This window comes from Caenorhabditis remanei, chromosome V, assembly GCF_010183535.1.
Source record: "Caenorhabditis remanei strain PX506 chromosome V, whole genome shotgun sequence".
NCBI lineage: Eukaryota > Metazoa > Nematoda > Chromadorea > Rhabditida > Rhabditidae > Caenorhabditis > Caenorhabditis remanei.
This window is the reverse complement of record NC_071332.1, coordinates 16995873-17009999: the sequence shown is the minus strand read 5'-3', so window position 1 is coordinate 17009999 and position 14127 is coordinate 16995873. Positions and strand designations below refer to the sequence as shown.

General features: G+C 37.2%; 4 protein-coding genes across 4 annotated transcripts; 1 reads left to right on the top strand and 3 right to left on the bottom strand.

Moving 5' to 3' along the window:
• Positions 1–5441: 5441 nt before the first annotated feature.
• Positions 5442–5726, bottom strand: GCK72_020719 (uncharacterized protein; the record flags this gene model as incomplete). The annotated part of the gene is made up of 2 exons (XM_053733753.1): positions 5442–5537; positions 5583–5726. The coding sequence occupies 2 exons, from the start codon at positions 5724–5726 to the stop codon at positions 5442–5444; spliced, it is 240 nt and encodes a 79-aa protein (XP_053582666.1).
• Positions 5727–6964: 1238 nt separating this feature from the next.
• Positions 6965–7833, bottom strand: GCK72_020718 (uncharacterized protein; the record flags this gene model as incomplete). The annotated part of the gene is made up of 4 exons (XM_003097819.2): positions 6965–7060; positions 7111–7276; positions 7323–7414; positions 7696–7833. The coding sequence occupies 4 exons, from the start codon at positions 7831–7833 to the stop codon at positions 6965–6967; spliced, it is 492 nt and encodes a 163-aa protein (XP_003097867.2).
• Positions 7834–8042: 209 nt separating this feature from the next.
• GCK72_020717 (uncharacterized protein) lies at positions 8043–8782 on the bottom strand (the record flags this gene model as incomplete). Its single annotated transcript, XM_003097790.2, has 3 exons — positions 8043–8157; positions 8203–8404; positions 8464–8782. The coding sequence occupies 3 exons, from the start codon at positions 8780–8782 to the stop codon at positions 8043–8045; spliced, it is 636 nt and encodes a 211-aa protein (XP_003097838.2).
• Positions 8783–12394: 3612 nt separating this feature from the next.
• On the top strand, positions 12395–13982 carry GCK72_020716 (uncharacterized protein; the record flags this gene model as incomplete). The annotated part of the gene is made up of 6 exons (XM_003097871.2): positions 12395–12438; positions 12489–12898; positions 12950–13067; positions 13119–13481; positions 13531–13749; positions 13796–13982. The coding sequence occupies 6 exons, from the start codon at positions 12395–12397 to the stop codon at positions 13980–13982; spliced, it is 1341 nt and encodes a 446-aa protein (XP_003097919.2).
• Positions 13983–14127: the final 145 nt, after the last annotated feature.

The window sequence follows — 14127 nt, the reverse complement described above, 5'->3', positions numbered from 1 at the left end:
GTTTGTTTGTCTGTCGCCGATCCTACCGCCTTTCCTACTGGACCGATTTTCTTCGAATTTAGACCAAAAGATCAGAAATTTTCTCTTAATGATGCCCAAACTTTTCTTTTTTCAAAAAAAAAACATTTGACGTCTTCTGGAGACGATGCCGATTTTAACAGTAGAAAGCGTGCAGAGAAGGTGTGTCCCGACAGGGTGGTAGAAACTCAAAACTACTGACTCGGTGTTTCTTGACTCCGTTCTCGAGAGCGCCCAGGCCGCGCGTATTTGGTGTAGCGGTCTACGCAGATGACACTCACCCATGGGGTAGTGAGTTCGTTCCCGTCAGGCTGGAAAAGTTTTTTGGTTTTTTGTTTTGATAAGAACATAGACAGCCAGTATACGGAGGTTGTAAATAACTTTGTTATAGTCGAGATCTTTACTATTAACAAACGCAAACGGCTGTATGTTTGTTTGTCTGTCGCCGATCCTACCGCCTTTCCTACTGGACCGATTTTCTTCGAATTTGAACCAAAAGATCAGAAATTTTCTCTTAATGATGCCCGTCTTTTTCTTTTTTTTAAATTCTCAAAATCACGTCTTCTGGATCAAAAAAACTGAATTTCAAGCCATATTCGAAGAGAGAGAAGGGGGAAGCGGTCGGCAAAACCCGTGAAACGTCGGCTGCTCGCTTTCCTCTTCACAGAGCGGCGCCTCTTCAGTGGCGCATGAATAAAAGCGAACGCGCCGACCGTCCAATCTGGCAAATTAAGCGACGTTGACTACAGTTAGTTGGTTCGACTCCAGACTCCAAAGAAAAGCGGTTAAATGTAATTTTAACTTTTTCTCTTTGTGGCCAGTGCCGTCCGTTTTCGGATTGATCCACGCCATAAAAAGTTATGGGCCGTTTTCTACAAAAATGACGACGTGAAGGGTTTTTATTATCATCGGATTCAGAAAAACTAGAGGAATCCAAACGTGTCGTCCGTTTCCGGGTAATTCACTGTAACACCCAGTAGGGTGGTGTTGAGAAGGAGGTTTAGTCGCCGTTAGGCGACGTGAATCATACAAATACGGGTAGTTTTCTGGAGACAGCTAAAAGGGGATTGTGGATATGAGTACACATGTTTAAAAGTATTAATAGCCAATCTGGCTAGCATTTACCTTCTTCTTCTCACCACGGTTTTAGCTCCGCCTACTTTACCGTGTAAGAATACAGTGAAAAGCGGAAGTTGCGTGAAGTCCAGACATGTAAATCCCATTCTTCTGAACTGCTGATAACTATCATTTTCCTATTCCCTTCATGGCGTCACTGTCTCCAACAACTAATACTGTTCCTGCTGACAATTTAATGGATGATTATGGTGCTGTTTCTCCTGTTTCCGGTGAAGGCGTGCTCCATCGCTCAGAATCAGAAGGGAGATTGAAGCTCGAAGGAGTTGATGGGATACAGGACATTCAACTCATGACACAGGAGTGTGTGAAAAAATACGACAAAAAGAAGGCGTCGGGCTGAATTTTTGCATATCGACTAATCTTTTGGTCCTCTACAAGGCCGCCTGAAGAAGCGAAATAGACGGGGATTGAGGACGAGATGATGACACAGGAGTCAGTGTGGGAACGAGATAATAAAAACGCATAACCTCGCTTTAGAGAGAAAGAGAGATCAACTTTTACTGGCTTCAGAAAAGTAAAGCTGCTGATTCAAATCGCATGGTAGTCAAACGAAAAACTGAGAGTCAGGATGACACAAAATTGGGGTTGAAAATCATGGCAACTGATATAGCAGTCCGACGATCTCTTCCCGGGCAGCTGCCATACGATCAGAAAAACCCGATGATGTAACGGCGAGAAGAAAGGAGCTCTCACTTTAACAGAAGGATGGATCAAATTTGCTCATATTGAGAGGGGCTATACTTCAAAGCTAAGTTCGACTTTCAAATGGCGAAGGTCGGTGCGTTCAAGAATCCGATCTGTCAAGTTAGGCAACGTTGACTGTAGTCAGATGGATCAAACAAATGTTGGGACGTTGTTGGGACAATATTTTTTCTTATATTCAGATATAGAAAAAAGAGGATTTGAAACGTGTCGTCCGTTTCCGGATTAATTACGATCCACTGTAAAAACCTAGAAGGGTGGTGTTGAGAAGGAGGTTTAGTCGCCGTTAGGCGACGTGAACCGACTGGTTAATATATAAGAGAAAAAGTGTTGGTCCAAGAACAGGGCCTTGTGGGACTCCAGATAACACATGTCTTCTAGTTGATAAAAATGTGTTGACCATTACTTGGAACCTTCTGTTAGAAATAAGTGAATTTAGCCACTTACTTAATTTGGTTGATATTCCAAAAATTGCAATTTATGGAAAGATTAGTAATAGGAAAAGATTGTTTACAAAAAACCACGGGCTGGTTCATGCCTCTATTGAACCTAAACGTATTACTCTAAATTCAATTCGCTTACAGTGGAATTTCCATACGACTCAGACTGCGTTCAATCCTAAAAAAAAACCTTTCCATGGCCACAGAGTCCTACTATTCCGAATCGGAGTTTCAAGGTTTTAGTACTTCCACTAAAAAGTTACTTACAATCATTGGCAACTTGCTTTATGAGTTTTCTATAACATGTTCATATATTGAATCAATTTTTGCTGCAATGGGTGTTTTTGTGAATCTTTTTCACCTCATAGTATTGACAAGACCAGAAATGAGAACGAGCTCAACTTTTGTTATACTGGCTGGAATAGCAGCATGCGATTTTTTCAACATGGGGTCCATAGTGTACGATAGCGTCTTTGTAGTGCTTCAAAAAAAAGTGTGGTTTGTGGCAATATCAAAGTGAAATGAAAGTAAAAATATTATATTTCAGCTGGAACTTATATAACTACAACTTTCAACTGTTCCGCACATGGAAAATGGCATTGTTCGATGTTCTTCGCCGGGAAAATTCTTATCTAGGAATATTGATGGCTCTCGTCCGTTATTCAGTCATCAAATACTCTATGGACGCAAAATTTGAATACATTTCCAAACCAATATTCGGAATCGTTGTTTTCATGGCTACATTTTTCTGCAGCTCACTGGTAACAGGTTTTTATTTCTCCCATGTTTATCTTGAAATGTCTGAGTGGTCCCCACCGGAGCAGTAAGAAGTCAACTGAGTTTTACTGATGTTCAAAAAATATACGTTCAGGTGTCCAGGGTATGCTGCCAACAACACAGAAATGTATTACATGCCAATGGTTACTCTGGAATTTTCCAGTAGCACGTGGTTTGGTTTTCAATCTTTTATGTTTGTGGACGGCCTAATAAAAATACTTCCGACTATTCTACTTCCTATTTTGACGATTTTGCTCATAGCAGAGATCAGAGCAGCTAAAAGAATACGAATGAAGATTTCCTCAAATATGAAGAAGTAGTTGTTTTTTTAATTAAGTGTTTCTCTATGATAATATTTTATAGATCTCAGTCTGAACACACCACAAAGTTAGTGACCGTAATGACAGTTGCATCTATGGTTGCTGAAGGACCCATGGGACTAGCTTACGTCTTACAAGGTTCTGCGGGAAAATCAATGGGGATAATGTGAGTTTTTTTTTCATATTTTCATACTTTTTTTAAAAAGATTCAGAAATATATCAGCCGACCTCATATCTTGCCTGGCTTTGTTTATTGCAATCAATTCTTTAACACATTGCTTTATCAGTCTTATTATATCCACTCAATATAGAAAAACTGCAAAAAACTTGATGTATTGTTGTGGGTTGAAGAAAAATAGGAAAAAGGTATACAGAATAATAAAAAAAAACAAAATAAATCGATTTTCAGATGGTTCATAGTTCGTTTATAACTGTGTTCTGATAATTGGCTCGACTTTATTTTTTTTTACTATTACAATAAACGAAACAAGACCAGAAAACTATTGTTTCCGGACAACTTTATTACGGTTTTATGTATCTTACAATGAGTCTATTGATATGAGAGAGAGCGAAATAGAAATAAAAAAACGAGTGTGAAATAAACTGTAGTTCAATAATCAACTACACTCCCGATGAGAAGTATGAATGGAATGACCGAAAACTATCAGGAAAAACACAGCGGCTCCAAGAGAAATCCACGCGGAGTAGCCTAGCTGTAATTTTTTTTCTATATAAATCATATTTTCGGCTCTATTACAGTTTAGGCGTCCTTTGAAAACTTGAACGTCCCTTAAAACACTTAGACGTCCCTTAAAACACTTAGACGTCCCTTAAAACACTTAGACGTCCCTTAAAACACTTAGACGTCCCTTGAAACATTTAGACGTCCTTTGAGGCCCAAATTTTTTTCCTGTAAATTGAAACGTCCTTTGGAATGTTTAAACGTCCCAAAAAACATTTAGACGTCCCAAAAAACATTTAAACGTCCTTTGAAATCCGAAAAATTGTCGGAAAAATTAAGACGTCCCAAAAATTATTTAGACGTCCCAAAAAATGTTTAGACGTCCCAAAAAATGTTTAGACGTCCTTTGATATCCCACATTATGATAAATAATATTTAAACGTCCCAAAAAATATTTAGACGTCCCTTTAAATCCCAAAATTTGGTGTTAAATATTTAGACGTCCCAAAAAATGTTTAGACGTCCCAAAAAATAATTAGACGTCCCAAAAAATATTTAGACGTCCCATTAAATATTGAGACGTCCCTTGAACACTTTCAGTGGCTTTTAGTGTTGAAGGGACGTCTAAACATTTTTTGGGACGTTTAAATGTTTTTTGGGACGTCTAAATGTTTTTTGGGACGTCTAAGTATTTAAAACCAAAGTTTCGGATTTCAAGGGACGTCTAAATATTTTTTGGGACGTCTAAATATTATTTATCATAATGTGAGATATCAAAGGACGTCTAAACTATTTTTGGGACGTCTAAACGTTTTTTGGGACGTCTAAATAATTTTTGGGACGTCTAATTATTCGAAACCTAATTCTGGGACGTCAAAGGACGTCTAAATGTTTTAAGGGACGTCTATATGTTTTTTGGGACGTCTAAACATTTTTTGGGACGTCTAAACATTTCGGACGACTTTTGGGTCCCCAAAGGACGTCCAAGTTTTTTGAGGGACGTCTAAATGTTTCAAGGGACGTCTAAGTGTTTTAAGGGACGTCTAAGTGTTTCAAGGGACGTCTAAGTGTTTTAAGGGACGTCTAAGTGTTTTAAGGGACGTTCAAGTTTTCAAAGGACGCCTAAACTGTAATAGAGCCTATTTTCTAATAAATAAAACTTACACTGAATGTAACATAAAAATCTGAATATTTTGAGAGATACACTCCGATTACACTGACTGCAGCAATGGGTAGCACAACATTCATAAATGCTAAGCCCGAAATAATTCTGAAATAGTTACGGGCCCCACATGAATAACCATTGCGTAGAATGTAAGTTCTGGAAAAATAGTAAAGTTATTAACTATGATAAAAAGTTTCAGCCTACAGTGTAACAAAGTAAAGGGAAATTATGATGAATGAAAGCGCAACGGTTATAAACATTAGCCAACTAGATGCTGCCAACCAGTTAACTTCTGTCTGAAAATAAATATTTTGTTTCAAATAAAAAATGTTAGAACTTACCGTATAAAATGGCACAATTCCAGCACACTCCTGTTGATAGTAATCATTGTCATAAAGCCAGCACTGGGTGAAAACTCCTATCCAATTCAGAATAGAAGCGACGGCAATTAGTAAGCCCAAGCCAACTAGTTTGTCGTGAGACATATGCAGCTAGTACACTAGAATAGCTGGCTTGTTTCAACTATTTGTACTAAAAAAAGACGTGTTTATCAGTTTAACTTTTTTGAGTACAAAAATAGCATGAAGTTGCGACATAGGGTCAAAAAATGCGGCGGGAAGTTCAAAAGAAAGTTTTCTTTTTCGCATCATTCACACCTCAGAACCATTTTTTATTTTTTGTGTGCTTTGGTTTTGAAGTGAAATTACACTTTCAAGTTTTTATAGGGAATTTTGGGGAATATATGGTTTTCTTAAGTATGAAGTCCCTAATCTCCAGACTTGTCATTCTATTCATACTTCTACGACTGGTCTCGACCAGCTTGTCCCCGTTTTGATACAAAATATTATGAATTCAAATTTTTATGTGCAAAAAAATGCTCGCCCCGTTCTCATTTTAGCACTGCGTTCAATTTTTGAACACAGCCGCAAGAATTGGGCGTGGCAAAAGCAAGACGGCGGGGCGAGCTTTCCTTGCACAGGAATATTTTAATTCATATTCAATTTTTGAAAGAAACTTTGAGTTTTTTCTTTCTTGAAAAGTACATTTTACTCTTGTAATTCAATCAGAAGTTACTTTTCATTATAAATATGAGAATTTTTATGACGAAAACAAAAAAAATTGAAAATTCTTGCCAAAAAATGGGTACCCATGTTTGCCGAAACCAACTCGTCTAGATTCAACAGCTTCAATATAAAAATTAGTAGCATTATATTTATTAGTAGACTGTGTTCTTATTTTTTCAGAATAGCTTGACCATGTTTGGTTCGTTTCGTGCTCCCAAATGCTCGCTCAGCTTTTTGTTCTTCAAAAATGAATTTATAAAAAGTAAAATTGTTGGTCACACCTCTATTTAAAAAAAGCTGAGGAATTATCATTCCAAAACCAATTGACCTCAATTTCGTAGTTCTTATTGAGACCGTTCTGATTCGAACTAGTTCTGATTAGAACCGGTTCTGATTGCAAGAAACTTAAATGACGAGTTGTCTCTCAAAAACGATCATTGGCGAGCGTGTTTCAAACTTTTGATCTACTAGTTCACCGCGTTCTTGGGCAACTTAAGGGCGTTTTCTGTGCATCTTCCTATGAATCATTGATAAGAAACCGCGAGAGATGCAATCTAGAAACATTTCGTTTGCATTTGTTTGGTTTAGTTATGGTTTTTTTTTTGAAGTAATACAGTTGTTCATAATGTTCAAATCATTGGAAAAAATAAATGAAAAAATTAACAGCAATCCCGATGTGAAATAAGTGCGGATAAGCCAAACACTATCAAGAAGATGACACCGGCTCCGACAGAAATCCACGCGGAGTAGCCCAACTGAATCATTTTTTAATTTAAAAATTGGTTTTTTTTTAAATGAAACTCACATTATATGTGATACCATAGTAATATACGTCAGAGTACTTAGAAAGGTACACTCCGATTACAGTGACTGCAGAAACAGTCAACAGAACATTCATCAATGCGCAGCCGGAAATAATTCTGAGATAGTTCCGGGAGCCGCAGGAAAAACCATGACGGACTACATCAGCACTGGAAACACTTTGAGTAGCAATTTGTTAGTTAAAGTTTGACTTACTGTACTGTCAAATAAGTGAGAATAATGATAAGCGTGAAGGCAACAGTTATAAACATTAGCCAACTGGATGCAGCGAACCACGCCACTTCGGTCTGAAAAATAACAATTTTTTAAACATAATGTTTTTACAAGGAAACCTCAGGCGGTCGCCTCAAAGTTTCACTCTTGTAGTTAAGCCCTGAAAAAACTCAATAATGGCTTCTAAAGCCAGGGGTAAAAACGGTTTTTTCTCAGAGGCAAGTGACGAGCACAAAACAAAAACTTCGGGTCTGCCTAATCAAGTTGTCCTTAATACCTGGTAGCAGTTTATAAAGATTCCAAACTTGTGACCCCTAAGGTTCCCTTGTTATTCAAAATAATGATACCAGCTTACCGAATAGAATGGAACAATTCCAGCACATTCACTTTCATATCCGTCGCTAGCATACAACCAGCACGGTGTGAATACTCCAACTAAATTGAGAATAGCACCAGCAAGAACTAGAAGACCCAGAATGTATATTTTCGACATCTTTTCCTGGTGCAATTAGTACGTGAAATGTGAAAATGAATGGATTGTTTCACTTATCAAAAAAAGGAAACGTTTTTATCAGTGACAAATACTCTTACGCCATATTTTTATGATTAGGCAAACACTTCGAAGTTGCGAGAGGAATCAGAAAGTTTGGTGGGAAGTTCAAAAGAATAAAAACGTTTTTTTTTTCAAGGTAGAAAATTAAATCAAAATTTCCGCAAATCGCCATTTGTCACACTTCCAATAATACTCGTCATCGGGTACACTTTATCAGGGATCTTAATTTCTAATAGCTTTTGGATAGCTGATCGATAATCAGAACTGAAAAACAAATTATTAGAGAAAAAAGCAAAGATCTCCACTCACTTTATCTTGTAAAACACAAAAACGTTGCTTGCACACGCCATATTCAAACTTATTCCTGCGTAGATCATCATGATATGCTGCGAATCGATATCCGCTACCAAATGAATACACAAAATGTTCACCAGCGTTACAGTACACCACCCGAGAATCACGAAAATTACTGTGTAGAGAATAGACTTGAACACTACTTTTAGTTGAGATTCTGAGGTACATAAGTAATTAAATAATTTTTAAAATTAGCCTGATTTAGTCTCGTCCTACCATGCACCGAAAGACTTCTCAGTTTGAGAAAAGTGACAAAATAGATGATGACCACACCAACATTAATAATGAATCCTCCCGTATTAAACTCCTCAAACGAGCTGCCAGACAAAGCCAACGGAACTTGACAAATAACAAGAGTCTCCGAATCCCGTTGGGTATAAGATGACATAGTGATATATGTGGTATAGCCAATAGGGACTGCCAGCTGTAGGAGCAAGTAGATGACAGATCTCGAACAAAGCTGACGGTAGATCACAGGGAACTGGCAAGCAAGGAATCGATCAATTCCCAGAGATAATAGGAGAGGTCCACTCATGCATAGACCAATGCAAGATGGTAGGAGGAGCCAGAAGCAGAGCTCTTGGGAACCGGGGCCTGGAAGCGTGCGACGGTGTTAGTTCTTGTTCAAAATTTTTTAAATTAGATTAGTTTTGTGAATCGAAAATAGCTCCACATTTTTGTAGTTGAAAGTATTTTGATAGGTATTCTAGCTTTTGAAATACCGGGGCTCAAAGTTGGAGGAGGAGGGGGAGAGACGCAGAGAAGTCAGCCGCTCTCGTTTCTCTGCGTTTCTTCACCTCCCCATTCAAGTATCTAAATTTAAAGACGCATATCTCAATAGTGTGAAGTGGTATTACAAAACTTTCAACTACAAAAATTCAGCGCTAGATTTGATCTATACAATGATAAAAAAATACAAAAATTTTGAACTGCAGGTGATCAAGTTACATCAAGTCAAAGTTGATCCTCTCACCTCCATAAAACAACTGAAAATTGAATACAAAATGTCCGCATAGATGAAACATATCTGCTGCGCAAGTCAGTGTGATCAAGTAATGACAAGGTGACTTGAATTTTCTGGAATTACAAAAATTGACATTTTGAACATCTAATAACTTACGATTCCCGGAAAAAGCAGATAATCATTATCATGTTTCCAGCGAGTGAAACAGTTGCACACAAGCAATAAAATAGGGCGATAGGGATAAGTGGCGGTGGGATTTCAGATATCATCATTTAAGAAAACAATAAAAATTAAAGATTCTACTTGTTTTTATATTGCCTTATTACCAGCCTTATTATTACCAGTCCAGACACCCCATCGTCATAAGTCACTCTGGGAGTTTTTGGTAGACAAAACATTTGCCGTTTTTCCCCGGTAAAATAACAATACAGCTCATTATGGGCTTACGCTAAGGGAGATATTAACACGGAAATCACAAATATGGCACATGATGTTTAGTAATGAGGGATATGCTGAAACTTGATGATATATACATATAAAACGTCAATGCAGAAATTTGTGAAAAATCTGAAATCTTCAGAACATTCTTGTCAACTGGACCGGCCTGTAACTTGCTTCAAACTTAATATTAGGACCTGAAAAGTATACCAAAATGTAGATCTCAGCGAATTCTACAGAACCTTGCACATACGATTTAGCCGTTTTCAGTTGAAAATGATCAACTTTGAGAGGGTGTTACGGTATCACTCATTGTCCCACAAACTAAATTATATACAAACAATACAGAACAAAGGTAGAGCTTCATTTTTGTAGTTGACACCTTTTTTGTACGGACACTCCCTAGCAAGTTACGTATTGACAAAGTTATTTCTCTCACAAAGGTCCCATTTCAATGCAAAATAGATTGATTTTTGAGCTGTCCTCTTAAAATGACCATAACTCTCTTGTTAGTGTCCGTACAAAAAAGGTGTTAACTACAAAAATGAAGCATACTTGCAAACCGGGCCGAAACGGGCCGACACGGGCCGGCGCGTAACTCGCTTCAAACTCAATATTATGAGCTCAAAAATATACCAAAATGTAGATCTCGACGAGTTCTATCTCCGTGACCCACTGCGGGCCGGATGGCTATTCGGTAATGTGCCGCGGGCCGGGCTAGAATGGTGTTTTTGGCCACTTTCGCGTTTTTTGGCACTTTTTCCCGGCCCGCGGCACAATAACAAATAGCCATCCGGCCCGTAGTGGGTCACGGACATAGAACTCGCTGAGATCAACATTTTGGTATATTTTTGAGCTCACAATATTGAGTTTGAAGCGAGTTACGCCCCGGCCCGGTTTGCAAGTATGAAATAAAGCTCTACCTTTGTTTTTTTATGAATTTGAATTTATTTATTGAAAGAAGGGCACTTGCCACTTATACTTCAAAGCTAAACATACACAGAAGGATAAGTAGAACATTAGTAATTGAGGGGAGATAAAGTTAAATATTTAGACAAATCAACATGTTTCAAGTTTGTTTTAAAAGACCGGGAGGAGGGTTTAACCGGGAAAGAAGAAACGGGGAGAGAATTCCAACAATTTAATGAGCGGTCGGTTAGGAACTGGGAACTAGATTTGTTACAATTTTTAATTTTACAACGTAAATAAAATGGGTGTCTTCTTAAAGATTTAACAGACGGAATAAAAGTAAATAAGGCATTTGCACAATAGATCTCTCTGCTGATAATTGATTTATCTATGAATACTAAATCAGACACTAATCTTCGGAGCTCCAAAGAGTCCAGTCCACAAATATGCAGAGCGTTGAAATAGGATGTATATAAGATTCCAAACTTTCTAAAAATGCGATGAACAAACGACTTTTGAATAGCCTCAATCTTCCTGATGTGATGTTTGAGGCAAGGTGAGAATATAGTACTTCCATACTCGAGGATAGGTCTAATATATATAGTATAACATCTGATAAACACTTCTATAGTCGAATTCCTGAGAATGTTGAAAAGCATATTCACTCGGAATTGAGATCTCCTAAGAATGATATTGACATGCTGTGCAAATGATATGTCGTCCGAAAAGAATATTCCCAAATCTCTAATATGCTTGACCAGCGGGAGTTTCAAACCCGAGATCTGAAAATCGGGGGAAGTTCTGAGTTTCAGGTTGCGAGAAGAGAATCTGAACTCTATGAAGAATCTGAACTCTATGAAGAATCTGAACTCTATGAGAATCTGAACTCTATGATGAATCTGAACTCTATGAGAATCTGAACTCTATGAAGAATCTGAACTCTATGAAGAATCTGAACTCTATGATGAATCTGAACTCTATGAAGAATCTGAACTCTATGAAGAATCTGAACTCTATGAAGAATCTGAACTCTATGAAGAATCTGAACTCTATGAAGAATCTGAAGTCTATGAGAATCTGAACTCTATGATGAATCTGAACTCTATGAGAATCTGAACTCTATGAAGAATCTGAACTCTATGAAGAATCTGAACTCTATGATGAATCTAAACTCTATAAAGAATGGTTATACATAATTTACTTCATCCCACCGTAAGACCGTCTCAAAGGTGGTCATTTTTTTCTGAAAATAAGCCGAATTGTATATCCTACGTATATCTATGGTTTACTACAGGCCGGGTGGTTTAGAAACCGAGAAATTTAGCATTCATTTCGATACCAGACATTGGAAAACCAGACTTTTATAAACCGTGACGTTTTTAGAAAAATGTAGCATTTTTTGCTATTCACGTAAAATTGAACAGAAATTTTGATTGATTTTTTTCACTTTCGGTTTCTAATTGTCTTGGTTCTAAAATCTCAATTGTCAGAAACTTCCTGGAGCTGCAGATCACACTTGAATCCTTTTTTCGTAATAGTTCTCATTAAAAAGTTACAGATCATCTTTTTCTACTGGTTGTTTTCAATGACTCATCTAAGACGTAAACATGCGACCTCACGTATCTAATTTCTTCAACTATCTCCTATATCACTTCTGATTTGATAAGGTACAAGCGGAAACCACTAATTCCAACGGTTGCTCAGTGTTAACATATCTTCTTTTCCACCCAATCGTTTTTTGTCTGTTTGTTCTTATTTTCTCTCTCAAGTTACTCGTCTCTTCTGATTGTTTGACCAAGTTTTTGAAAGAGACAGCTAGATAAATAGACATTTTCAATGGATTCCCTACTTTTCATTCTTCTGTTGTGTGTGGAATTGAGGTAAAAACTAATTTATTTTATATTTAAATTTCCATATTTTAATCATTCAGTAATTGCGCAAGCGGGGAGAACAATAATTTCGATTTTGAGAAACAATGGAAGTTGATAGCTGTACTTCTCTCCGTCGGAATTTTAATCATGTTAGTAGTGGTTGTGTTCCTACTATGCATGATTCTCATGCTGAATTCACAACATACGTCTTCTGCCAGGAGTTCTAGAAGCAAACAAAAAACAGAAACGGACGTAGAGTCTGCCACACCAATGCTACCAGTAGAAACCGTTCTAGATATTGAAGATGTTACTGGTGTGAATCCAATTTATAAAACAAAATCATCAAATCTGGAAATATCAAGAACTATTCAAACCACTTCATGTCATACTATTCAAAGGGGAAAGATGAAAATGTGGCAACCGAGAAACGAAGAAGATAGGGCTAGACGTTTGAGAGTTTTTGTGAAAAGTGAGTTTATAAATTGTTAAATCTTAAAAATTTATAGAAAATATATTTTAGAAATGATTGATCCCAATGACCCGGTTCAGCAAACTATGATCAAGCAGGAATTATTAACGATGATAAGACTAGACAAAAATCCAAATATTCTAGCATTTGTTGGAAATGTGATGGAAGGGTAAGAGGCACTTTTAGATGAACCCTGAGATCAAAAACGTTTTTTTTTAAGAGATCAAATTTCCATTATCTCCGAATATTGTGAAGGGGGTTCTCTACTACAGTTTGTCAAGCAATTCCGGGGATCTCGAGATTTTACCGATCAGCTAATTCACGCAAGAGTTGAGAATAATGAGCAGAACACGGATAGCTACAACTGGAATAACCAAGTCTTGGATAGCAACTTGAAAGTGTTTTGTACATTTGATCTTCTATCAATTTCTTATCAAATCTGTTCTGGTATGAAATGTTTATCTGGAAATAGCTTCGTACACCGACAGTTGTCTCTTCGCAACATTTTCATCACGGCCAACAAAACAATTCGAATCGGGAACTTCAGTTTAGCAAGACCACATGGAAACAATGCATATTACAGGTAACTCGAATTTTACGCGAATTGTTCTCATCTAACCTAATTTTAACAGAATCAACAATGTCAACTTGAAAATTCCAATCTCTCACCGGGCGCCTGAAACTTTAGAAGACTCGAGATTTGTTGAGCAATCGGATGTTTGGTCATTTGCTGTTTGTCTTTACGAGTTGTACTCTCTGGGAGAGTCTCCATTTGATGGGTTGAATGATATGAAAAAATGTTTGGAAAGAGTTGGTGAATTGCAGAAACCAGAGTACTGTCATCAAGAGATGTGAGTTTTTAAAAGTTTATTTTGCTAATAAATGTTTGTGCTGCAGATATGACTTCATGCTAACATGTTGGAATGCGGATCAATTCAAAAGACCAGTTTTCTCAAAATGTGTGGACTTCTTTGAGGAGCACATGAAACGTTTTAACGTGCACATTCTCGAACAAATTCATATTAAACTCGAGGAAGCATCCAGAGGACAGGCGGAACTAGTTAACTGGACAAGAAGACAATGACATAAATAATTCAAGACATTTACATGTTATCACAAAGAAGAATTTTCGACTATGATTTCAAAAATCGATGAAAACTCAAGTGTACATAAGATTTTTGACTATATTTGATAAAAATTTCTAACATTTTTCAGAAAATGGTTTACAG